Genomic DNA, 27,633 nt, shown 5'->3' on the forward strand with positions numbered 1-27,633 from the left:
ATCCAAAGTTGCACGGTTGATGACGTCATTGTAAAATGGGCTGAATGATCGATAAGGATCTATCTAGGTGTCATATAAACTGAAAATATGATTAATTACCCAACCAATTTTTAGAAAAAAATGATCATATTTTGGTTTGGTATGAGAGTAACAAGAAAGTGATGTCATGCTAAGTGAAGGGAGAGAGAGAATCTTGACACTAATGCCAACGAAAATGACGTACTATCAATTCTTGTTTTCAAAGAAAGTCTGATAGTAGAAACTATCTGCTGAAAGTTAATAGATATTGGTTTGTTTTTCCACCTTTGAATATCTCTTATACACCTGCCAGCATGGCCAAGATGGAGTAGATAGCCACTTGATGAAAAGATCAATGTCTTCATCGTGAAAAAGATGAAGAGATTGGGGAGAGCGACATGTTGTTCGTGATAGGTGCTTATCATGATCATGGACGCAATTGGAATCTTTTAGTGGAAACAGGTGCTCATTATTTGGAAAGTTATCAGAATGAAGAGTTTGGAGGAATATGAGGTGTTTTTGTTTTACTTGATCAACCCTCAAAATGTATTTGAACTTGCCCCCCCCCCTCCCAAAGCTCTCTGTCTTTCCCTTCATCTCCTCTCCCTCCATCCCTTTCACTATTGTCCCCACTCTTTAAAAAAAAATCCTTTCTCAATGTTGGGTGATTTCTTCTTTAGATGTTACGGTACTGTAAATCTCCCTTCCCCCTTTCGCCTTCTAAGATTCCCACTTTCATTTCTAGTGCTCTGTCCACCAATATTTAATATTTCTTCATGATTCACAATATCTCTCCCAAGTAAATTAAATAATGACCATACATATTGAAAAATCGTTAATCAAATGTCCCTAAATCCAAGAAGTCCTTGTCTATCAACAGTTCTAACATGTGTAAGACTTGTTGAAATCTAATTAATCATTCTGTGGACACCTCAATCCCATTACTATTCAATTCACAGCAAGATGAGGTTATAAGCAACAGACCGACCCGCATGCAGATGGGAATACGGGTATAGGAAGGGACACGTTCAAGCGATTTTCTTAAGCTAGAATATCATGGATACTGCAAGGGCGCATTCCAGTGATTCTTCATCAATGCTGATTTTCACTCATTTTTGCATGCTGATTGGAAGATGAGTCCAGTGAGGGCATGTTCAAGCCATTCCCTGAAGCTCGAATCACAAACAAATTAAAGACAATGCAAAGCAGAGTTTCGGCAGCACCTTGCAAGCGAATTCTTATGATCATTACTGATTTTTCCTCATTTCAAGACATGTGACCTGTACTGCTCAGTTTGACCCAGGAAGGAAAGGTCAACTTAAATGCAGAAGAGCATTCAAGCGATTTTTCATCAGCACTGATTCTTCCTTATTTTAAGACATGGGCACCGCACTGCTCAGTTTAACCAAGATGCAGTAATTGCAGTGCATCAATAACTTAGTAGGCCTCTCAAATGAGGCCACAGAATATGACTGTTTCCCTATTGCATTCTAATAATTTTTTTTAGCAACAATGATTCTGCAGAGTCACATTAAAAAACACAATTTTCATGCTTACACCTATTTATGACCAGGCAAAAAAAAAAATCGCTTGAACAAAACTGTGTTTTAATCTAAACATCTTAGTAAAACGCTATTTTAGAGGGAAAGAATACAACCATGAGATCAATCATAGTTGTTTGTTTTTTATGGTTTATTTATTTTTGGAAGAGAGATTTTTATTTTTCGAGTAGAATGACATTTTCAGTCGGGAGCCTGGTGTGGTAAGATAATTAGCATTCAAAGAGTGTTTAAGCAGGGGCTGAAAAACATGCCAGAAAACATGATGGAAAACATGTAGGGTAGTTTGTCTTCTGTGGTGGTGGCGTCTCTGAATTCCAGAGCACAAAGACTGATGGATGATGGTTATGATAGTGATGATGATAATGATGATGGTGTTGATGATGTTGATGGTGGTGGTGGTGGTGACGATGGTGATGATGATGGTGATGGTGATGATGATGATGAGGATGATGATGGTGATGATGATGGTGGTGGTGATGATGATGATGATGGTGATGATGATGATGATGATGGTGGTGGCGATGGTTATGGTGGTGATGATGATATTGATGACGAAAAGTTTATAATGAGGATTATGATGATATGAATAAAGATGATAATAACGATAAGCATAAGGATAATGATATTATTATGATTGATAATGATATGATGAGAATAGAATCAACAATGGATCAAGTTGATAACATTTATAATAAATGAAGAGATGGTGACGATTGCGATTATGGTGCATGTTTTTTGCCCTTGAATGGATCCTTCAAGTTCTCCACAGATGAAGGATGTTATGGTTGACTATTCTATGTTAAGGTCTTTGCACTTTAGGAACAAAGCAGATGTTGTGATAAGATTGAATTCACACTTTGTCTGAGCTTTGAGGTCCTAAGCTCTAAAGAATTCTAACAACATGAAGCTAGCATGGTGGCTCAGTGGTAGAGCGTCCGCCTCATGAACGGGAGGACGTGGGTTCGATCCCTGGCCAGGTCATACCAAAGACTTATAAAAATGGGACCTTCTGCCTTCTTGCTATAAAGCGCTCAGCATTTAGATTGGAGAAGGGTACTAATAACATATTATGATAAGCAGGGCCTGCTGAAAGAGCAGTTTTCTAACTGAAGTGGCTACCCTGGGTAAAGAAAACGTTATTATTATTTATTATTAAATTTGTGCCCATTCTTAATCATTCCGTGTACCACCTGTTTGGTGGGGGGGGGGTTCGGGGCAGTGGTTTTCACAATTTTTCTGCCAAGCCCCCCCCCCCCCCGCCCCCCCAAAAAGGTCAAAGGTCATCACCATAGAAGCAGTTGCTCGCAAAATTGAAAAATTGACAAGCTAAAAAAGAGGGGTCTCAGTAGGCCGCTTACATCTGCCCCTGCCATTAAAAAGAACCTTATCACCCAAAGGACAAGTGGGAGGGGCAGGAGTGTTGACTTATGTTGACGACTTTCTCTCAGGGCCCTTGGAACAAAATTCACCAGCAGTGCTTGCTAATTGTTTGGAAAGGAAGTTGAAATCACGTTTTCATCTTTCGTGTCAGAAACCCAATGAGTGGGTCAGGCAGAGAGGAGGTGGGAGAACTAATGGAAGGAGTGTGTATGAGGATACCAGAGAGTAGGGGCAAAAGTGGATGTAGTCATAGACTGCAGATAATAATAATAGACAATAAGAGACAGTTCTTGTATAGCGCATATCACATTATGAATAACGTCTCTATGCGCTTCCAAAGGACTTGGATATTATTACCCCTGCTATAGCTCAAGCAGCCTTCCAGTGCTCATTGCATTTCAAGGAATAAATTCCTGCCAGGTACCCATTCACCTCATCTGGGTTGAGTGCAGCACCATGTGGATAAATTTCTTGCTGAAGGAAACTATGCCATGGCTGGGATTTAAACCCACGATCCTCTGTTTAAAAGTCCGTAGACCAATCCACTGGGCCACAACGCTCCACAGATGAGGTGAAGGGTGAGGAAAATCATAATGGGGGCGCTTAAATAGAGTGAACTTTAGATCACTGATGAGGTGAGGGCAGGCAAAAAATGATTCTTTATTTTCGAGGGCTACTTTTCACGAATTCCTGCCTATATCTGCAACATTGGATAACCTTAACATTGCAGTGAATGGGATTTTTCAGGGTTCCTTATTCAAGTTTCTAGGGCTATTTTGGGCATTTCTAGGGCATATTTTTCCCTGGGTGAGGGGTATGAGGGGTGGAGTTGACCCCCTATGGCACCTGAGAGGGGGGGGGGGGGCTAAATAAGATGATGTGCAGGATGAAAAGAGAGGGGGTTGGGCACTAGGATTCACCCCTTGATGTTTTCAAAATTTAACTGAAGTGTAAAGGTAAGTTATTAGACATGACTATACATTGTATTGACTTTGGATGGGGATGAAGTGAAAGAGATGAAGAAAGGCATAAAGATAGAAAGACAGAACAGATAGAAGAATGAGTCAGAGATAAAGGGGAGGATAGAGGAGGGGGGGGGGGGCAATACTGCCCAACTTTGGCAAAAGGAAGCAAGTGACATATCAGTCAAATTTTAGTTATTGTTGTTTCTGGAACACCCTTTGTATGTTGCACGTTCAGGCAAAATTTGGGGAAGAAATTATCGTTCTATGGAAAGATATTGAAGAAAATTTGCTGTTAAATTGCATTGACGCCTATGTTTTTGTAACTTGCTTCCTTTTGCCAAAGTACGGCAGAATAGCGGAAAGAAAGGGAGAGAGACATCTAAACAGAAAGATAGATGAATAGAGAGCTAGAGGGAAAATAAGAAGCGAAGGTTTCTATTCCTAGATGCATGGTGAAGAAATGGTTGAATAGACTTTTTTTAAGAGTATATATGGGGCACGTATAAATATAGAAATAAAATAATAAATGTTAAAGACAGGAGCAAAGGACACATGGAGTTATAGAAACGAGAAGGAAAAGAATAGGAGAGCTTTTGAAAAAAAATCATACTCCAGTAATTTTGCTAATGTAGTGGAACTAATCTGGTTAGATCCATCGGTAGATTGGGAAATCCTGTTTATTAAATGCCCCCTGATTGATTGTGAAGTGGCTTCATTCATTGGAGAGGTTATTCCATTTCATCCCGGTATGATCTTCATGGGCTTTTCAATTAAACAGAAAATGATGAGATGAAGAAAAATGAGGAAAGACCAAATAGCAGGTCTGGAGGACATATTGGTCCTCTATCTCTCTCTCTATTTTTTTTTCTTGGGGGGGGGGGGTAGGGGGCTGGCTAAAGGGAACTATAATGATCATGTGATTCTTTAGATTAATAGGACTTTTAGCTCTACTTGAATAGTTGTAAAGCAAATATGTATGTCAAAATTTATTTGACATTGTTGTCAATTAACTAAGGATAAATTGCCTTGTGCCAGAATACTTTCGCACGTATGAACACCTATAGGCATAGTACTTGTAAGATTGTTGATGATCTGTCCTTGACTTGCTATCTGTCTTGAAAATATCTTTTTCATATCATATTTTTTATAATCGCGAGTGATGCTATTTTATTGAATTTTAAGCATTGCCAGAGGAATCTCCGTTGTGTAATATTACCATAACATTTTTTTTGTTTTTTTGCTTAACAACACTCATTTAACTCTTGAGTTTGATTTGCTATAGAGTACGAAGTGATAATGTCACAATATTTTTGATGAACCCCCACCCCCCCCCCACAACCTAAATTTGGTGGGAAATGGTCCATGAATACACAATTAGCTCCATTGAAGTCAATGTATTATTGGCCTAGATTTAGAACCAGGTCAATAATACATTGATTTCAGTTGGGCTAATTATGTATTCATGAGTTTATATCTTGGGGCCCCGCCTCATTGATTGATTCCCACCAAATTTGGGTTGTGGAGGTGTTTCATCATGCTCAACATAAATATGGTATCAAAAACGTTGGTAGTCTATTAAAGATCTTGCTATTTCACTGAATGCATTTGAAGGAACAACTACATGTATATGCATTATGTATGTTATGCACCAGAATTATCATATTTTTCTCTCACATTTTAAATGCAGCAGTGCCATGGTATAGCCTACTTGTTATAATTCAGGACTAGTCTTTGGAATGTATAAGTGTTAAAAGTGCAATGAACCACACTTGAGTCATGATTATTAGTCCAATAGCCCAAGGCATGTTATGTCTCAGTCTGATCTTTAGAGCTGTTGTGTTCACACTATAAAACACATTTGCGAAAACTTAACAAAAATGTAATTGTATATCTTTTCCCCCATCTTATGCACACACCATTAAAATTATGTTTAGATAACTTCATGATGATGTACATGCAGACGTTCAAAAGGACGATGGATGTGGCAGTGGGAAATTATCTTAAGGTGATTTTGAAGATATTTAGTTGGGGAGAGGAGTAGAGAGATAGCGAGGGTGGGGTGAAGAGAAAGAGGGAATTGTAGATAGGAGATACTGAGATGAATGAGGAAAGTAAGGAAATGTAAGAGGAAGGGGCAGAGATAGGAGATAGCGTGAACAGAACGGGATATTGATGGAGGTTAAAGAAATATGAAAGATGATAAAGGGAAAACCTTAATAAAGGAGCTAAATGAGGAAATGAAAAGTATATAAGGAACATGGGATAGGTAGATAGATAGATAGATAGATAGATATATAGATAGATAGTGTGAGTCAAAGATAGAAGGTTCCATAAGAGGAAGAGAAAGAGAGACAGAGAAAGGGGAAGAGAGAAATTTGACAATAAGACAGAGGTATTGAAATTTTATTTAAAAAGTACAAAGACTGAGGATGGAAACAATTCCTACCATTGAGATTTCTGACATTGACAATCTCATCTATGACATTTCGCTTTACTTTAAAGCCCCCAAAATTGTTTTACAATATTTACATTGTCATCCGAATTGTGAATTATATTTCTTATTCCCTGATTGATATGCTTAAAGAAACATTATTTCTTTGCTTGTAATCTGGCTGATTTAAAGTTAAAATTCATTGGATTAAAATGGAATCGGCGTTTCATGAATAGATCATGATTGCATTGTTATCTTTTCAAGGCTAAACCACAGAAAATTTTGATTGAAAATGCTCTCATGATGGGTGAATGCGATATGGGGCTGTTTGGGGTTTCTTTTAATGTATTTATCAAGAATACTTCTGTCTTTTCAAAAGCATTTGGAAGCAGGTTAGAGAATGTCACTAAAGTATGACAATGAAATTCTTTCCATGCTCAAACTGATAAAGGTAATGCTGCAATTTCTGTTTTTCACAGTCATACGTACAGAAAAAAATATGATTTGATTTGGTAAGATTTTGAAACACTAACGCCACTTGCCTGTCCTATTTTCTTGCAATTCTTTTTTTGAAAAGCTGACATTATCCCAAAAGTTAAAAAATTGTTTTCTTGTGAATGATTCTTTTTTGGGTCTCTGGTGTATCGTAATAAATTATTTGACAGAATTTTACTTAGTAGAGGGCATTTGTTAATCCTTTCATTTGGCTTCATCTACAGGCTTCTAAAAATATCAATGAAAATATTCCAACTATAATGACTGAATTTTGAAAAAGGTGAATAAAGAGAGACTTTAGATTGAAAATATGATTTTTCATTCATATGAGTGACTTTGTCACTCATCTCTCCGAACCATAAACTTCCTCTGATATGAGTGAAAATAAACCTTTTCACTCCAAGGTCACTCACAATTCACTCCTTACTGATTGAACTTAAGTCCTTTGTCTCATCAGAGTACGCCAAAACACCCTTAACACTGTCGGTGTGAACACGGTGTAAGCCGAGTGTTAGAATAATCTCCAGACAAGACTTGTGCTGATAGAGAGCTTTCTTGAGATTGGTCTCTGATTTCAATCCAGTGTTATGTGAGCATTCTGATTGAATTTAGGCAAAGGTTTCCGAACCCATTCTCTTTCCCAGTTGCAAGAGGAAATTGAGCGGTTCCAAAATCAGGTCATGCAGACAGAATCACCCTCCAGCACATGATTTTAATATGCCTTAAAGCTTCATCTTATGATTTCAAGTGCCATATTTTATATTATATGTATCACTCAGTTCCTTTGCATGCTCACTGGCCTTTCAGTGATATTGAATGTGTCTGTGATTCTGAAACTGTGTGAATTGAAACCCTCAATATTAAAGTCAGGTCTGGGCTTGTATTTTGAAGTCCAGTCTAACTTAGGCCATTGTCTAACTCTGTGCGTTTAATGGAGAGTAAAAAAACAATGTCAAATTTTTACTCGCATTGCATTTTCTATTGTTTCTACGGTGTACTTGATGGTAAAGAAAACTATCTTACTCATCATTCCTTAACTATTTCAAATAATTTGATTGTCAAAAAAGCTGAAAAAATTTATCCTGGCCTCACCAATATGGGCCGTAATCTTCAGTGAAAAAATTGTATGATTTGCTGGGCTATCTGAGAAGGAGTTGAGGTTAACATTGCTCATCATCCTGGCTTCTAGGACATTTCCCTGAGACTTGGGAGCTATTCCCACGGTGTGAGGGAGCCCTTCACCATGCTGCAAGGTGGGAAAATTATAGGCAGGGGGGGGGGGGCTGTCTTCCAATGGGAGGTCCTCTTAGAAGCTTTTTCTTGATATGATTTTAGATAGATGCTTTCTTTTAGATAGATAGGGCAACAGCTTTAGGTACATATACTATCCAAGAGACTCTGGCACATATTCTTTAAGAGTGTCAGCATGGAAAGATGTAAATTTCTAACAGTTACCATAACAACAGTCAAACAACAGTGCTTGTCAGCCAATCAAATCAAGGATTTCTCTGACATATTTTGCCAGAGCTATTAATGTAGGCAGTGCTGACAACTTCAGATATACCCCACTCACTGGTAATTGATATGATAATGTTAATGGTTTAACGACCTCATAGCACATCAAATGGGTTCGAAATCATACTACAGTGACTGACCAACAGAGCTTGCACCTTGTCAGTATCTTACCAGAGCTCTTGGCGGTGGGTAATATTCAAGGTTCCTACGATGGACATAGAATCTTCAGTTGTCATCTTTGACCTGAAGCTTCAAAGATTGAGGTTAATGTTATTCAGAATAGGAAGCTGAAGCCTGATGTAGAGAATATTGAGTACATGTACTGGTCAAGTTTTTTCCCCAACAGAAAAGGGTTTCTGTCTTTCATTCTCATGTAAAGGTTTAAAAAATAACATTTTCTTGAGGCGTGATTGATAGTTGTTCTAAGATACAATTTAAAATAATGACCAAATGATTATTTTGATTATTTGAATAGAATGAAATTATCTTGACTATTATGCAATGATGGAAGGGCACTCAGCATGCATAATTATTTTGTTACATTAATGTATTACATTTTCAACTGTTAGAGGATGCTCTTATGATGTGTTTCAAAGGTGACATAATTTACTCTTGCAACATTTGCTTCAGTCTTAATATCTCAGAGGGCATAGGATTAGAGTGAGGATTGTAATAGAGTTTCTGGTTCACAATAATGTAAAGATAAGGATTAAAGTTTATTTAGTTTTGGGGGTAACATGCAGATTTTCCATCGGAGAAATTGTTGCTGGAGCAAATGTCAAGGTACAGTAGCAAGCAATGTATGTTCAATTCTAAATCAAGGATAAGCTCCAAATACTAGAGTGCACGAGTAAGTCATTTGAATAAGCACAGATTTGTAATTGATTTGCATTCACTTGCAAGTCCGTAATCTTCTGACACCTCATTGTCCTTGATTTTGATATTTACATTTGCATTTTCTTGCATGTCTCATTAGGAAGTTTGTAAGATGGAATGGTATCTTTTGGGAGAACATATATGTAGGTGTAATGGAGAAAGTGGTTTGAAGGATGTGACGTGGATATGTCCTGCATTCAGTGAAAAACACTCAAGGATTTGGGTCACTGTACAGAAGAGCCCGGCTCCCCTGGCAGAGAGACTCACCAGAGAGGAGATGAAGAATGGATGCGGGAAGAGATGGGAGGAATGGGATAGAGGGAGGGATGGAGGTAATGAGAGATAGGGAGAGGGGGGGGGGGGAAAGGAGCAGTAGACTTGGTAAACCATAAGGGAGAGAGAGAGAGAGAGAGAGATGGGTGGGTTTGGAGAGGGGGAGAGAGAGGAAAGGGAACAGTAGATAGGAGAGAAAATAGGTATCATTATGAAAGGAGATATGGCAACCAAGGGAATCTTGGGAAGGGGGAGTATATGATCAGTGGAATAAGAGGGGGGAAATTGAAGAAAAGAAAAAAAAAAACATGCAGTAGGACTGAAAATGGAAGTTTCCAGCAGCAATAACTGCATCATCGCAGCAGAGAACGTAAAGCGAAGAAGAGCCAAGAATGAGAGAGGAATCGAGAGCAGATGAGATGAGCGGAAAAGGAAAATGAAAATACCGTCATTGTTTTAGAAGTAAAGACAAATCATTTCCAAATGATGGAAAAAATGTATAGGGCATCTGGGCTTGATAATTCAAGGATATATCAAACTGTTATTTAGCTGGTGTAATGGAAACTATGGGAATCATGCGAGAAGTTATGATGCAGAAAAGAGAGGGCATTCTTGATCTTAACCCATCTCCTGCTGGAAATGATTCGTCCCTGTACAAAGCCTCTGGAAATAACACAATTTAGCAATCAATCGGTTACAAATAGGGCCTACACTACATCTTGCAACTTACCTGAAAACGCCTTTTACCCTCGTTATTTTATTCATGACATGCATTAGAAATGACCCAATTGGAGTAGAAATTCTACCTTAATATGCACATACAAATACTTTATTGAGTAAACACTGCATTCTCGATGGCCTGGATATGTAACCCGACTGAATTTCCAGATATAAATTGCAACGAGAAGAATACCAACCCTCCCTGAGTTGACTGACATTAAATGGCTCTCTAAAAAGTCACATGATCTTTCTATTAACCCGGTTGATTATTCATACGTTACCTGGCGGTTGTTGTGAAGGAGCGTGCTACCTGCTGACACTGAAGAACAGGTGTATTGTAAGAAGGGGCGACATTCTAAAATGCAGGTAAAGCCTCGAACAGCCAAAGTAGCCCTCTACATCGTTTTAAACAGAGGCACGCTTGAAGAATATGGGTAAACCTTCAAACATTGAACGCTGAAAGCTATCTTAGACTTGTCTTGGGTAATAGGGGCAGGCCTTCATCATAAATGGATGTGACCTGAAAATGAACGTCCAAACATTACAAGCTGACAATTATCCGCGACTAGGTGATGGGGTGCATTCAAAATCTGGGCAAAATTTTAAACAAAAATATCAGATCAAGCTTTAAAGTTCTTAACATGCTTCTTTTTTAAACATTTATATAAAGGGGTAAAAAGGTGTATGTCAAACAAGTAAATGAAGGTCTATGATAATGCTGAGTACAGCCTTAAAATTTGCTTTACAAGCTTCATTGGTAAATGCAGAGGTACATCTTGACAGGTGACAAGTGAAGAGACGGATATCTTTATAAATCCATGGGCACAAGCTGTATTTGAATTTCACAAAGGAAAGGGGCAGGAGGGGAGAAATGAAGGTATAAAGTATTGGGGAAACGGGCTCGAATGATATTAATTAAGGCATCTATCAACTTTTGCCGTCCTTGACCCGGGTTGCATATATGTATGAATGACTTTAAGGACTTGTAAGTATTTGACTTCTAGTTCTTTATTTGCCCTTATAATGGCCATGCTAATGCTACAGTCACAAATACCTTAACAATCACCACCCAAATGATTTTTATACTTGGCAATTAATGGTACGAAAGCATTCGTACGATGCTCGTAAAGGTAAATGTGACCACAGCATTAGGTGGAAATACTCCCTGTGGAGTGGATGTGCCCAGAGTCTGTCATGATTTTTTTATGAAGTTCAAACTTTCAAGCGTGTGTCGAAATTGAAGAGGAAGAATGTTTGTTCAAAAAGTGTTCAAACACAAGATTTATATGTTCGTGGGGTGGGGGTGAAAATAGGCCTTGAAAGGGCCTCTTCCCTGTTTTATTTTAAAGCTTCAGAAGGTTTTTAAAATGCAAGGAAAGCGGTGAAAGAAGAGAGAATAACAGGTATGTGGCATATTGTGATAAGTGGTTACAACCCTCCACGGAGGCCATTCCAGAGTCTTGGCTATAGCTTGTGCAGGTCATGTCCCCTGATAAGTCTTTAATATATGCAACACCTGAGTGGCGAGCTGTCAAGAGACTCATTCTTCAGGAGGACCGGGTTACACAAGAACCTCTGGCGAGTTCTTGAAGCTTCAGAGGAAAGAAAAAGAAATGGAAAACATCTGATGTCAATTGATCTTTTGTCAAATTATCATATTAAACTTGCTCATTTCAGAAAAAGTAAAGGCTTTCTATATTATACAAATAATATTACGGAATACCAGTAATAGTTATAACACTATTAAACAGAAAAAAATGTATCTCTCTCATTTGCTACATCGTTCAGTAGCATTTTCATAATGATAAAAGAATAATAAATGAAAACATCTGCTATATGACTCCTTTTCACATTTTTACAAATCTCACAGAAGCATTTCTTTATTGCTTTTAAGTAATTGGACTATGAAAAAAAATCCAAGCAATGCATCATTCCAATGACAGTTGGAAAAAATTTTCCTTTTGCGAAAACTGGGTGAAGGTTTCCTCGTCTTGTGAAAACCGGGCGAAGAGGGAAACCTGAAGAGTGTAACTGATGCTGCAGGTGCGAGATACAGGTGAATCTTAAACAGGAGGCGATAAAAAGGGACACTTACCACACCTGTGATGTCTCTTAACACATTGAGCCTCAACCGATCATCGCCCTTACATAAGGGTGAATCTTATACAGGAGGCGATAGAAAGGGACACTTACCACACCTGTGATGTCTCTTCCTTAACCCTTTACCAGCCAACATTGAGCCTCAACCGATCATTGCCCTGACATAAGGGTGAATCTTACACAGGAGGCGATAAAAAAGGGACATTTACCACCCCTGTGATGACTCTTCTTTAACCCTTTACCAACCAACATCAAGCCTCAGCCAATCACATCCCTTATTTAAGGGTGAATCTTAAACAGGAGGCGATAAAAAGGGACACTTACCACACCTGTGATGAATCTTCTGTAATCCTTTACCAGCCAGCATTAGACTTCAACCAACTGATTCGCAATTTGGACAATCTCTCATGAAATATTGTAAGGGTATACTCTTAAACCTTAAGCTAAACTCAAGTCTTTGCAACAAACACTGGTTAATGGCAGAGGTATTGTGGCTCAGTGGTAAATCTCCAGACTTTGAACCACAAGGTCCAAGGTTCCAATCCCAAACACAGCACCCACATCCTCTGACAAGGCATTTATCTACATTTGCCACTGTCCACCCAGATGCAGTAAATGGGTACCCAGTCTGAAGAAATTCCTTGAATGCAGTGCCCGATAAGAGTAGCTGTGGCAAAGCCAGGGTAATAAACTGCAGTGCTTAGAAACATTGTATAAACTCTATATAAATGTTTGCATTTTATTAGTAGTATTATTAATGCATCAATATCACAATCTTTTGATGTTCCCTACTTCTGATAAGTTTTCTTAAAATATGTCATTAGAAAAAATATTGTATTTGAAAAAGAAGAAAACTGAATTAGGTATGTAAATACAAGCATACCTCGGGGCAGGACAAACTAGAAGTTATGTCCATCTGAGATCCCAATATCACAAAACTGTGTTTATAAATGTTTCAGATAGAATAAATGACAATGATTCTGTATGTCTACTGGTGGATACTTGCAGTAATTTCCTATTTCTGTCAAGGTTTATTGAACCTTCAGCGGTTGAATGTATCACATGGATATGAATGACGTTGCCCCCCTGAGAGCTGGAATTGGAGTCATATTTCTTCTGGATTATCACTTATGGGATTGTTATTAGCAGCCATCTCATCATCACCTCTCAATCATGCATGTCCGGCTGCAGAGGGAGCTGTAGATAAAGGGGGTCGGGGTATGAGCCCTCCCCCTGCCCAACACTCTAAATTCATCCCTTCACTTTTCTCAGATATGCCCGTTCCCCTTCAGAGGGTCACTGACAACCCCTTTGTGCGTGTCAGGATTTTCTGATGCAAGTCATTTATGTGCCCCCTAATCTATAAAACCTAGATCTGCCCATGTGCAGAAGAATGCCAATTTTGTGTGTGGGGGGGGGGGGTTCTTCTTGGGGGCACATGTGTTTGAACTTTTGGAAAGACGTAAGGAAAGGATGATGTGTGGGAGTCTTATGAGCAACCTTCTTACCACATCAAAGTCATGCATTGCAGAGTGTAGGAGGAGGAAAAATTTGTGGAGGAAGGGCACTTTATGTTTGTATATGAGGGAGACATGGAGAAATTGGGGGCAGGGACAGGAAGCATGTGCCCCCCCCCCCCCCGGAATGTAGGGAGGAGGTAGCATGTGTACATCATTTAAATATGGAATGGGACAAGCAATTCAGGGGGGGGGGGTGCTCCAATATGAATCGCTTTAGATGTAGATCAGGGAGGGGGCACTTTCAAATTTCAAATGTAATGAATGTGAAGGATCATCTATATTGAATAAAAGGATGAAGCAATGCTTCATGGGTTTATTCATTCATCCTTCATACGTACATAATACATGTACATGTCCTCAACTTGCTGACACTAAATCTGCAGTGTAATGCATTCTATTTATTTATTTTGTATACCTTAAACAGGGTAGCCCCATCAATAGTAAGGAATTATTTTACGTTGGGACCCTGTATAACGTAAAACAAACAAAATATGTTCATTGATTTATAATACAAATGGTACACTCCATTTATAATCATAGACAAAATTGAATTTTTATATGTATCAGAAATAAATGGATAGATAATGTATTCTAAACCAATCTATTTCATTATACTTTTATCGTTTAGTTTTACTCAATGACCGGTTAATCTTTGGCAGTAATATGATATCCACCCTTTTTTGTTTGAAAGAGGAGTATTGGAAGCCATCTCTTGCTTGTAAAATATTCTGAATGAAAAACAAGTGTACAAACACAAAACAGCAGTTCAAGCGCTACTGACTGGTTACAAAAGCCAGTGTCTACAATCGTCACCTATCTCTAGAAAGACTCACTTAACCAATCAATAGCTTTTCATCAAAACGATCCACCATTTGACACTGTGTTTTATTGATCCAGGAAGAATATAGTTTTGACAGGAAGTTGCGGTAGGGTCTGCCAGAAAGGGGAAGAACTACCCTTTCTCTCCAAGATTTTAGACTTGGCTGATTCACTATATCTAGCCCCTGTTCTGAATAGACTTTGAAGTGTAATTAAATGCAAGATGTTTTGAATATAAAAGATCTTTATTCTCTTCATAGAACTAGTAAAGGGTTTTTTTGGCAGATAATAGATCTCATTTTATGCTTGAATGCTTATGTATGAATCGTTTCAATGTAGAGTCAGCCATCTATATGTTGGCAACTTGATCAATATCAACTTATCAAGATTTAATCTTTGGGAATTGAAAATTGTTAGAAATGGGGTGTAAATGCGATTCCAAAGTCTTAAGTTTTATTCTATCTTTTTTCTTTCATTCTCTTTTTTTGTTTCTTTCTTTCTGTCTATCTTACTTTTGCTTGTGTGTTTGTTCTTCTATTCCTTTGTTCATTTTTTAAATAATTTCTTTCTTGATGTCTTTCTTTCTTTCTTTTTTTAATTTCTTTCTTCATATCGTTCTTTCTTCCTTCCTTATTTCCTTTTTTTCCCTTTCTCTCTTTCTTCATCGTGCTCTTTCAATTTAATCTGATTCTTTCATTCCTTACAAGTAACTTTATTTTTTCTGATGCACTGTGTAGAGAGAAATCTATTTTATGTGAAGGATGATTTCTTATAGACCATTGTCAAGCTGGCTTCCTCTAACCACAAACTAAGTACCATTGATCGTAAGATTGAATTCATCAATGAAATCCCTCAGAACTAGTTGGTACCAAAATAATTCAAGGTGCACAGTTTTTCATTATGGGTGGAGAAGAAATGTTTATGAAACACAATGCACAGAAAGAGAGAAAGGGGGAGAGGTGGAGACAGACAGAAAGAGAGGGAGGAGGAGAGAGAGTGTGGGAGAGGGAGGGCTCCATGACGTTTGCTCCGGTGACAATTGCTCCAATGGAAAATCTGCATGTTAAGCCAAACCTAAACCCAGCCTCCAAACTAAATTAATCCTAATCCTTATCTTTACTTATTCTTAACCAAAAACTCTATTACAATCCTAACTCTAACCTCATGCCCTCTGAGATATTTAGATTGGAGCAAATGTGTCACCAGAGGGAGGGGGACCATCGGAAGGGTGTCAGAATTTAAAACCATCTTTCAAAATGCAGTGGTTTGGATTAAATAGTGGAAGGGGCATAAGAAAAGGTCTTAACAGATAAACCAAAAGAACTTTGTAAGATGCTTTGGTTGTGCCAATTTTTTTTAAAGTTTAAAAGGAAAAGGGCATCTTTGTTTCTGCGTATGTTCTCCCTTGTACTTGTATTCCTCTGGCAAGGATTTAGTCTGAAAGTTATAACATAACTTTATGAAATTATACTGTAGTGTAAATGCAATCCTGATAGTAAACAGATAGTACCTGGAAATGGAAACAGAAAACAATATATCGTATCCAGCAGGACTTTCAGCATAAGCATGGACTCCTCGCAAGCACGAGGGCTAACAACCCAGCCCTGCTGTACTCAAAATCAGTCAGTAACAATTATTGATTCTTTTATCAATCCTTGTTACTTCCGCCCCTTGAACCTTTTCTTGGCTGGCGGCAGCTCAAGCGCCGTCCGGACAAAAAAGTAGCGATATCGTTAGCGGAATAATCGACGTCATGTCAAGGTTTAGAGGACTACAAAGAAAGGCAGGTGATTGAAATAATTGACTGGTTCAGTGTAAAGTAATGCTCATGCCTCAATTATGGCTGGCTACAATGGAGACGGGTCTGAAAATGAAACAATTGAGAGGGAGAAAATAAATTGTGAAGTCTGAAATTCCGAATATCATTTGTAGAATATGGTTCTACAGTCTCAGTAACAATGATAATGATTAGAAAGATAATATAACTTACATCACATGTTATTTTTACCCTTCTCCATTCTCATACGTCAAACGCCTGTTAAGAAAGCAGAAGGACCCATTTTAAAGCATCTCGACCAGAGATAGAACTAAAGACCTCCCGTTTATGAGGCGGGCGCTCTACCAGCGGGCTACATCTCAATGTAGTTCTTGTATAGCGCATATCGTATACCATTTACCATCTCTTAACGCTTCCAAAAGACGTGGAGATCATAACCCTGGCTTTAGTCTTGAAAAGCTTTTATAATGCACAAGCATTTCAAGGAATCTTTTGGAAGTTGTGGGTATATTTTTTAAAAATTTAGAAATAAATATCTAGAATCGATGAATTTGTTTAATGCTTTGGGTATACAGTCAGTTAGTAATGAGTATATTTAAGGATTTGGAACATTCAGTGCATCTGATTTACATGGTTTTTTTTCAGTTTGGGTCACTGTACTTGCTTTTTAATACCTTTTCAGTCTTTAATGAAACTCTATGAATGCTTAAATCTTATTTGCTCACTTCAAACCCTTTCCTTCCTATTTTATTGTATTCAATGGGGGCAACACCCTACCTAAAGCTTGTACTGAAGGAGAAGTTTTCATCTTTTATTCCATACCACTTCACACACAGCCTAGCTGCAATTTCCTCTTTTTCTTTTCTCTCTCTTCTTTCGCTCCTCTCCACAAAGAAAAGACAGAAAGAGAGCAAAATCTTTTCCTTTGTGAGATGGAGGTTACTGATAAATCCATGTTCCAGTAAACAAATTTATGTCTGGACACCCAGTGTTTGTGTGGTAAAGTGCACAGTCCTGAGAAATCTTACTTCATTCTTTTCTAATGAATGGGACTAAGGATTAGGATAATTGGCCATGGGCCCCCTGATCATTTCATAAAGAGTTTATTACGGAAAGGAAAGGACTTTGTTGACCACAAATGGGTTTATTTAGCATGATATTATGTCAGATTTGCTCTAAATTCTTGTTCCCCCTTATTTTGAGGCATGTCTATAAGACACTCACAATGGTGTTTTCCTGTCGATTTCAAAAGACAGAGGCCTTGCTTGCATTTGTGCTCTCATCAAATTAAAATGCAGGGGAATATCCTTGCTTGTTTGATGAAAATTGCTGCAAAAAACAAGCTTATAGGCCGACATCTTTAGCTGTGTTATCATAATTGCTTACTCATGGGAAATGCTACTAATGGCATCATTAAAACATTTATAAGTCTTCTTGCATATGGTTCAAACATGGTGAATTTTCCTAATCCTTTAACACTGGATATAGAATACATGTTGTCGTTTGGGCAGTGCTTTATCTTACTTTAAATTTAAGAAGGAAACTGGCAACAGAAATGACTTCAGTAAACTACTGCTAATGATGATATTATTTTGGTAAGATAAAACCACTGAGAAAACCCTAACTCATGCAGCCAATCTTAGTTGCATGCTCGTAAATGATATTTATGGGTCTTCAAAAAATAGAGAATGACATATTTAAAACAATATAAATTGACATAAAATCTTTCACGACTGAGAGATGAAACACAGTTTTAGTAAAAAATTATCATATATAGAGGTCCTCTTTACGATTTTACTTTACACTTCTTGTAGTATTAGTATGAGGCCATGAAACAACAAATTAAAAAATAATGACACCCGATCAACCTAATGACTTTGAGCCCCCCCCCCCAAAAAAAAAAAAAATGGTGATTTGTAATTTTCACTTTTGTGCACTCAGAACATAAGGAACACGGGTCATTCTTTTTTCCAAAGAAATTCACATAATGATGTCTGTGGGATGTATCTTTTGTGATTTGAACTTTGTAAAAATGGACACCCAATCAAAGAATGCTGCTTCATGAGAAATATTACATTCTTTTGAAACTTTGATTTTTATGCATATATTCATCATTAATATTGTTAGTAGCTGGAAGTGGTTGCTGTTTATTCAGAATTATGTTTAATGCAGTAGCATCATCATTGCTGTGAAAAGATTACATATGATCACTAATATAAACGTTTTGAGTTTCAACTCTTAGGTACTTCATTCCTTTGATTGTATACTTTCCTTTGGCGTCGAATAATATGGTTTTAGTAATTTGTTGTATTTATCACCACTAAGGCTTTCCTCAATCTGTATACCCTTTGTTTGGAGCTCCCGCCCATCAACCCCCAGTCCATTGTCCACCCTCTGACCCCAGGGGGACAGAATGAAGAGGTCATCATCAACCATGACTAGGGGGTCAGATGGATGGGGGTAGTCTTCTCATAAAGGCCGGGTTTAGTCACCTTTTTCAACGTTGAAAACATGATTTTCAAAGACGTTTAGTGATAACCATGTATTGTGTTCGACCTGGGGGATGTTTCACAGAGAGCTGTGTGACTTAGTGTGTCACTGAAGGGGCTTTCACAATCGCTCTTGCGATCGTTTCCGATCACTTGGTCACAATATATGTTGCACAGAATCGCAACGGTTGTAAGCTGTTGCACCACCAATTGTGAAAGGGGCTTTTAAATTCATAGTTGCATGCAGTACTAAATGCATCACCACATTGGTCAAATCATGTCAAGGGGTCACGCACTTCTGTGTAGTCATCATTAAAGTTGTGCTCATTGTCATTTCAGCATGAGTCTATTTCATTTACTCTTTATAAGGCATCCTCAGCTTTTTGTCGGTCATGTAAATATAAATCTTTTAACATTTAAACTGAAATGCTGATAAAAGGCGTTTTAATAGGCCTATGTGTTATGTCCATCGTACCATGGACCTACTAGCAAAACTTTTCATTTTTGTCTCACCTGCATAGCAGAGTGAGACTATAGGTCGCATGATCAAGGTCAAATATCATTTATTGTCAATGAACGTAGTATTTTATCATTATATGAATGGCGTTTTTTGTGAATAATTATTTCATAGTAGTATTCAAAGTCGGCACTGCTGCTATATTGAATCGCGTGATGCAGGTGAGACTGCCAGAGACGATCTACTTGTTTAATTGAAGGCGTACATTTTTTTCATTGTCTCATTATCAAATTTTCCTGTTGTTTGATTTTCTAGTATCAGATTTTGAATGATTTTTTGCAGAGTAAGCTACCCAGGTCCGTGGCATTAGAAAGTATATTCCAGGTTTATCACTGTTGTATATAGATTCATGGCTCTATCAGAAAAAAAAAGTGAGCAGGAAGTCTTCAAAAGCTTGCTAAATTTTTATCAATGAGAATGATGACATCCAATCCACTGCTTCCTAAGATTTCAGTAATCAGTTTATTAGCATCCCCCTAATTACATTTCTTGTTCAACAAGGTTGTGCTCTTTTCATTTGTAAGATTGGTTTGAGGTGGCTAATATGTCTTTTCAGCAGACGGCTGTTTTCTTCTTTTTTTTTACACATTCACGGGTATTAATTATTATTTTGTTAGTACCAGGACAGATTTTCATTACATTTGTTTCAGTTTTTTTTTTTTATCTTAAAATGGTTTGTCCCCATGTTCTCTAGAAGTGCGACAGCTACCTGTATAATTATATTTAGAGCCTACTTCCCAGGCAAGCACAGTCTGTTGCAGACCAGCCATTGCTTATGAACACAAGATGGCGCTGTTGATGTTTGGTTCTTTGGCACAATAGAATCCTCCTCAAGAATTATTTACAGCTTTTCTATTCACCTAACTAAATAAATTGTCATGGTCTCCGAAATAAATCTTGTTTGTTAAATGTCTCTTAAAGATTTAAGTTGTAAAGGTACAATTGTTCTGTTATTATACAGGAAAATTATTTTGCTTTCACTTAGAATTTTCTATATGTTTGATATTTTTGTATTGTATTTGAATTTAAAGAGAAATTCCAGTAGTTGCAGTAAACACTGATTTCATGAGAAAGTCTGTAAAACCAGGCTTAATTGTCAGTATATCATCGAGGATCTAGATCTGGTACAGTTACATAAACTGAACTTTGTGAAATCGTGAAATCTACGCTGAAAAATGTTCAGACTGAACTTCCCCAACACAGATAAGCGCACGTGGGACAGTGTATAATTATTGCTTTGGGCGTCGGGCCCGACGCTCTACCCGAATCCTGTGCTTATTTGCTGATTTCTCAGCAATTACACAATTTCTTCCAGAATCCTTTGGCACAAGCGTTTTATTTATACAAACAGACACTTTGGTGGTCATTTCATTGAATTCTGTACGAACTCATTTTGATATCGTTACCAAAACTAGCATTTACCTTTAAATGAATTTTATTTATGTTACCCCGCGGGATGTTACCCTGTGCCTTGTTCCTTGGGAAGGATATATTGGGTATATACAAATATTTGTTTTATTACTTGTGTCTATATGATTTATCAATGATACAATGGTGATTTATTAACAACGAAAGGAATTGGAATTGAGATATTCAGTTGCAATTTAGAATAAGAAACTGATCTTGTACAAAAATAGTACATGTTAGTGCTGTTATAGGGATTTTTCTTCAAATGACTGATCAAGATTTTATTATTATTTTATCTTGTAGGTGATGTACCAAGTGTGGAGCTATGGCCAGTCCAGCAGGCTCAGTTCATCCCCTTGACAGAAGTCCTGTGCCTCCTAATCTCCGAGATGAACAGACGGAAGCTGCTAGCAACACAGGACACGGTCAGGAAGAAGCTCTCTGAGTGCTACGACAAGATGCCTGTCCCAAGTCCAGAGATCATCCACAAATCCCTGACCCATCTAATGAACGAGGGAAAGATTGTCCACAATGGCGTTGGTTACCACATCACCAAAGGTGATGAGGTACCTCCAGACACCACTGATGCAGAGAGCGTTGCAACGTTTGCCACGACAAGAACAAAGAAGAAGGAGAAGGACAAGGAGAAAGACAAACTTAAGGAATACTTGATCTACAAAGATGGTGTTCTGACAAGACATACTTTCCCTGAGGAAGTCAATGAGAATTTGGGTATCAAGGTCAGACCCGAGTCTGGAGCTTCCAGGCCGTTGTCCTATCCAGCTAACCCGACCCTTGCAAGCATCCCAGAAGACCGTACAGCCTTCCAGAGAAGCATATCCATGAGAGAGCGTAGGAGTCCTCAAAAGAAGTCAAAGTTTGAACGCACTAGCTCCATGCGTCTTCCTAATGATATCTCTTACTATGACCAAGGTTACCTGACATCCGATTCAGAAGCAAAGCCTTCGTGTCTTGGACGTCTCTTGGGTAAGGCAGTCCAGAAGAAGCCCAAGGCAGCTCCCAATAATAACAATCAGCCTAATCATCTACTCCAGACCTTCTCAGCTCAGTTTCCACCTTCAGATATTCATGATCCTTTCTTTAACTATAACCATTGGATGAAGAAGACCCCTGAGAAACTTGGTACAAACAGATCTCAAAATAATGGGCCTGATGGGGATAAGATCAAGGATGACAAGGAGCGGTCTAAAACGCTTGAAGCAGTACCGACTGCTCCAAAGCATACATACAGTCCAAAGTCAAAGAGGAAGAGTTTACCAAAAGACTTGAGTAATGTAAAAACAGGATCTCACTATGCTCTTGACCATGGACGTCTGACACAAACTGCCAAAACTCTGCAACAGAAGTATCAGGATGGACAAGAGGAATCTATGCCTGAAAGTGAGGTGGAGTTTCTCAAGCCAACCAAAATGTATGATGGTAAACATAGAACTAAAGCTGTAGCAGACCAGAAACCTACATTGTCAAAGAGCCCTCAGAAAAACCCCAAGGATTCCAAGGGTGATAAGATAAATCACTACTTTAGTTCGATGGATAGGGCACAGCCTTTAAACCCTAAGCCATACCAAGGGCTCACCAGTGAAAGTTCGCTTGCAGGAAGTGATTCAGAGCTGGAAATGAATCCAAGAAAGAAAGCAGCAGCAGTGGAAAAGCGGCTGTTGAAGCAGAGACATGCTGATCTCTTGAGAGAGAGAAGACAAGGACGATTATTTGCAAGTCAAAGGGCAGATGCTCCTGGTTCTACTTCAAATCTTGGTGGACAGCAACCAAGAGAGGAAGTGCCTTCTCGCTTGCAAGCCAATGGACGATCTGCGGTGGAGGAGTATGAAAAACGCAAGGGTTACGGGCCAAGGAGATGCTCATCTGAAGAGGATGTCAGTGATTTGCCTCGGTTACTTCCAGAAGATTCTGACAGACAGCTTGTTGCACAGAGTCGGAAGATATGTCTTGCCTTCCAGGATAGTGGACAGATGGTGGTGAAGACTTCCACACCTCACTCCACCAACAACCAGGCAGTAGAGAACAGAGAGGGAAACAACCGATTTCTTCAAGAACCAGAGAGACCTAGGAATGCTTCAAACCTGGACAAAGTTGTCATGAGGAAACATGATCTCATTAAGAAGAGGCCTCACTCAAGTCATGAAACCTTCTACAAAGATGAAGAAATTGACAAGTTATTAGAAGAGGAACTTCAAAATGAGAAAGTGAATCATAATATGCGGTATAAGAATGAAATCCCTGAGAAGGATAAGAACAGTAATTCCCGCTATCCAGAGATCTTGGACCATTGCCACAGACCGGGAAATGATGAGCTGAACCAAAGCTTAGATCGCCAGTCTTTCACATCAACCAGTACAGTTGAGTACAACAGCCAAGGTGATCCTCCAGCCATCATAGGTCACACTGTCAGCCCCGATGCTAGTACCATTAATGGAAGCTATGCCTCACTAGCCAATGGCCAGCGCCCTCTACATCATAGAATGGAAAGTCTATCCAGTTCAACGGGTGACAGTGGCTTCAACTCTCCAAGGTCTTCCGTCAACAATGGATTCAACTCCAACGGCTTCCCCTCCAAGCAGACCTCTCCTGAAGGTCTTACAGTGAGGTCCAATTCTGGCAGCAGTAGCAGCATTCCAGTCCTGGTGAGACCAATCCCAAGAAGAGCCTACAGCAACACCACAGCCGTGGCCAAGGTCATGCCAACAGATTCTCACCTGGTCCAGAAGAGACGTCCAATGTCCAGTACAAGTGACCAGTCCAGTAGCTCGGACCTTACGGTCAAGTGCATGAAGGATAGGAGACGGAGTGGTAGTGACCGTGACGGAAATTCCTCATCCTCAGAAAAGTCAAGTCACAGTTCAAGAAGCCAGCAGAGACTCACAAGGGTCAAAAGTTTTGAGGTTATTGGGACAGTTTAAAAAGTTTGTCACAATAAAAACCAAAAAGTATTGGCATAATCATAATTCATTTAATCAGGAGAGATATTCCTAGCTAGTTCCCTTGACCAAAGGTGTTGACATAATACTATTCCCTATTCCTTTAATCTATGAAGTGTCTTTTATTTTCCTTCTCTCTCTCTCTCTCTCTCTCTCAATCTCACCATTTTTAGTCTTTTACTTGGTAATCTGTTTGTTTTTCTCAATATTTCATGCAGTGTTTTGAGCAAACAATAGGTATATGAAATGTGACAATTAAGATATACTGTGTAATCTGAAGGATATACTGTGGATAATTGTTTTTCTTGTTCCACTCTACACTGATCTATGTCACAAATGATTGATGTTTCAATTTATGCAAACTAAAAGTACGTGGAAATCAGCATCATGTTTTGTTTATGGCCAAAATATGCAAACCAAATTAATGTGAACTATGAATAATGCTGAACACGCCAAAGAGATTAAAAAACGAATATTTAGAGTGGGTATAATTATACTAGTAACCATAACTAGAAGATAGACTTTGTTTCCTCAGTTCTGTTATTAATGAGTGTTAAAATGTACTTTATTTTATACCAAATGTTTGTTAAAGGTTATTCTTGTTTTTTAATTCAAGTATTCCTTCAAACGTTTATTTTCTTCCAGTTTTCATTCTTTTTTTTCATACAAAGTGGTGTAAATCAATTATCGTACAAAATGTGATGAATATGAATACAATATTTACAGATTATATGCACATGTATGTGTATTATCATTATTCAAGTTATGATCTCCACAATTTCTTTTAAAATATATCATGGGTTTGATAAGACCTTTTACAGACCAAAACACTCTGGGAAAAATAACTGTCATTTTCTGGCAATTTCCTTGGTTTTATTGATAGGCTTTCTATTTATTCAAATTAACTTATTGTTGGGGTGAACCTAGCCACTAATGTCCATCATGGGCAAACAAGCGTGTCAAAAGCTATAATATTTTCAATAAATCCATAAAATAAGTGAAAACAACTTACTGTGAATATATTCCACTAAACCATATGACTTGTTACAAATTAAATAGTTTCTTTTCTCGGTATGTTAGAGAATTATTAGCCCCAAAATTCATTGAATGAAATACAAAAGATAGAGTCAGTGTACGACATCATCGGCTCCAGCATTTGCATATCATCTGTTATGTAAAAATAAGTGAAATTTTAAACATCATAAATGTCTTTTTTACTTCTAATTTTGATGAAATTTTCATTGTAACACTTGTTACATTTTTCTCTACTAATTCAAGGCAGATTTTTGTTGGGATGAACTTACCCAGTAAAAAATATTATTATCGTATTTTTTTTACATTTTACCTTTGTCACACAATATATACTGTACAGTGTACACTCCATGTGTTTCTATTTCAGCATAGATGTATATGAATTGATTCTACAATAAAATACATTACTAGTACTTAGCATTATATGCCTATATGTAAAGCAAAATCTAATTCTAATTGTATATACTACTTCTGTGTAAAATTGTATATAGTTGGTAGCTATTCTGTGTATTTAAATTGATATTTATTATAATAATTTGATGGTTGGAATGCTATATGCCTAAAGATATATGAACAATGGGGTTTAGCTTATAATACCTTGTAAATAATATGGACATCATCTCAATGTACTTTTGTTCAAAACATCACTGTATGTTTATGAATTGATTTTTATTTGAAATGTACTAAAATATTGGCAGCCTTGAAAGTGATTTTTTATTCACTAGTTTGTGGCATAGTTCCACCAGTTATGAATCCATTTAGGTTACCTCCTTGTTCTTTTCAATTTCCTTTCATGTATAAGTGGGCCAAAATCATTTTGGTATTGGTGTAAGGTGTCAAGTTTAACACCAAATGTTTTCAATTTTCTTGCATGTGCTGTGGGCCCCCCCCCCAAAAAAAAGATATGGTATTGGTGTAATGTGCCTGTCTTGGTGTTAAACTTAACACCAGATCGTTTCAAGTTCCTTTAACATATTGTGGGCCAAATTCTAAGAGGTATTATTATGATTATGGTATGGGTGTAAGGTGTCTGTTGAGGTGTCAAGTTTAACACCAAATATTTTGAACTTCCTTGCACTTAATTTTGGGCCAAATTCATATAATTCATCAAACATTTGTATCTAGTCTTTTTATTCTACCTAACAAGTCCAAATTTGGGCAGTATGAAGAAGGATTATTCTTTCAGATAGGTTAATTTTTTCTTTCAGATAGGTTAATTTTATCATGTTTGATTTTTTAATACCAACTCATTATTTTGACTTTTTTCAGAGAACCTTCCGTGATGAATTATTGTTGGTTTTGGGCTGGCTGGTCACATATAATTGTGAATGTGCATTTTATTGCTAGTCCTTTCTTACAACAACATACGCAATGATGGGCTATAATTAGAATCTATCAGTTAAACATTTTGAATTAACATTTGATGGCTTCTTGCAAAAGAACCATTATTCCATTTTTTTACAATGCTGTGGGTATGAAAATATAATTTGATTTTAAAATGGATTTGATATAATAATGATAATAAGCATAGAATTTTAGATGCCCATGAAATAGTTTTGATGCTATGATTTTGGCCTTGCAAATGACATAAATCTAGCTTTTCATAGAAGTATGGACTAAAATCCTTGTTTGACATGGTGGGGGGGGGGGGTTCAATGGTGGGTAAGGTGAAGTGTTGCCAGATGACTATGGAATAAGACAAATTATATTGAACCAAGTGGATATAAACAAAGAAAAATATTATCCCGGAAAATGTTTTCAAATGGGTGATTTTAAGTCCAATGTTGGTGTTGGAAGCACAATTTGGATTGCTTCCCCTAGCTCCAAAACCTATCCTGAGTTTGTAAAATTGATCCAGATTACATTATTGACACCTCAACAACTAGTGAGTGACTTTTCAGGACCATCTTCATTTTATGTTTGGTGTTATACTCATGTGAAAAATGACCTAACTCCAACACCAATAGGTCAACACTGAACTTGAATTCATCCACTGCCTTTGTCAATAAGTTTGTTGTCACTTTTATTTTTTCCCTTTATTTTTTGAATGGGATTCCATCATGGTAACACAACATTCTGGAAAGCACTTTTTTAGACCAAGGAGTGTTTCACAAAGAGACATTTCAATTTTTAGTTAAACGTTTTTGTTGCTGCTTTGATATAATGGATTTTTTTAAGGGATGGAACTGATTTGTAATACCTAAATTTGAAAAGGTATTAAACCCAATGGATGTGACCATATCTGATGGACAGCCAATTTGTTGGTTTGAAGAAATACAAGCCAGATTTTATGATAATGTCCAATACTTTTAAAATGTCAAACAAAATATTCCAGCTTGTGTTTGACTGTTTTAACATTTTCACAATTTTGACCAATTTTGATCATGTTTAGTAATCATTTTTTCTCACTTGGATACCAATACAAGCCATTTTCAGTATTGTATTCAAATCTCCAATGTATTTTCTTTTTTATCAACTGCATCAGTCCTGTTTTAGAAAATTATAATGATGTACCTCAAATTCAAACAACACAGGAGATGTAACAGATATTTGTGATTTTTCTGTATCAACTAAATCTATCTGTTGTCCGAATTCTTTCATTGCAGTAGATTTGTTTAGAGTATGTCTTGGTGGATTGTCGCACTTGCAAAAAATATTGGTATGATAATTATGATAATCTTGATGAATAAAACGGCAGCTCAGTCAATATAATTATGATGCAATTGATTACTTTTTTTTTCTTGGTATTTTGTATCACATGAGAATAATTGTGTCTGAAT

At 37.6% G+C, this 27,633-nt stretch overlaps 1 protein-coding gene across 1 annotated transcript; it reads left to right on the forward strand.

Annotated features, from left to right (window-relative positions):
• The first annotated feature begins 9,354 nt into the window (after positions 1–9,354).
• LOC135157540 (uncharacterized) lies at positions 9,355–27,565 on the forward strand. Its single transcript, XM_064113467.1, has 2 exons — positions 9,355–9,574; positions 21,168–27,565. The coding sequence occupies exons 1-2, from the start codon at positions 9,355–9,357 to the stop codon at positions 23,801–23,803; spliced, it is 2,856 nt and encodes a 951-aa protein (XP_063969537.1). The 3' UTR covers positions 23,804–27,565.
• Positions 27,566–27,633: the final 68 nt, after the last annotated feature.

This window comes from Lytechinus pictus, chromosome 18 (genome assembly GCF_037042905.1).
Source record: "Lytechinus pictus isolate F3 Inbred chromosome 18, Lp3.0, whole genome shotgun sequence".
In the NCBI taxonomy this organism is placed as follows: Eukaryota; Metazoa; Echinodermata; class Echinoidea; order Temnopleuroida; family Toxopneustidae; genus Lytechinus; species Lytechinus pictus.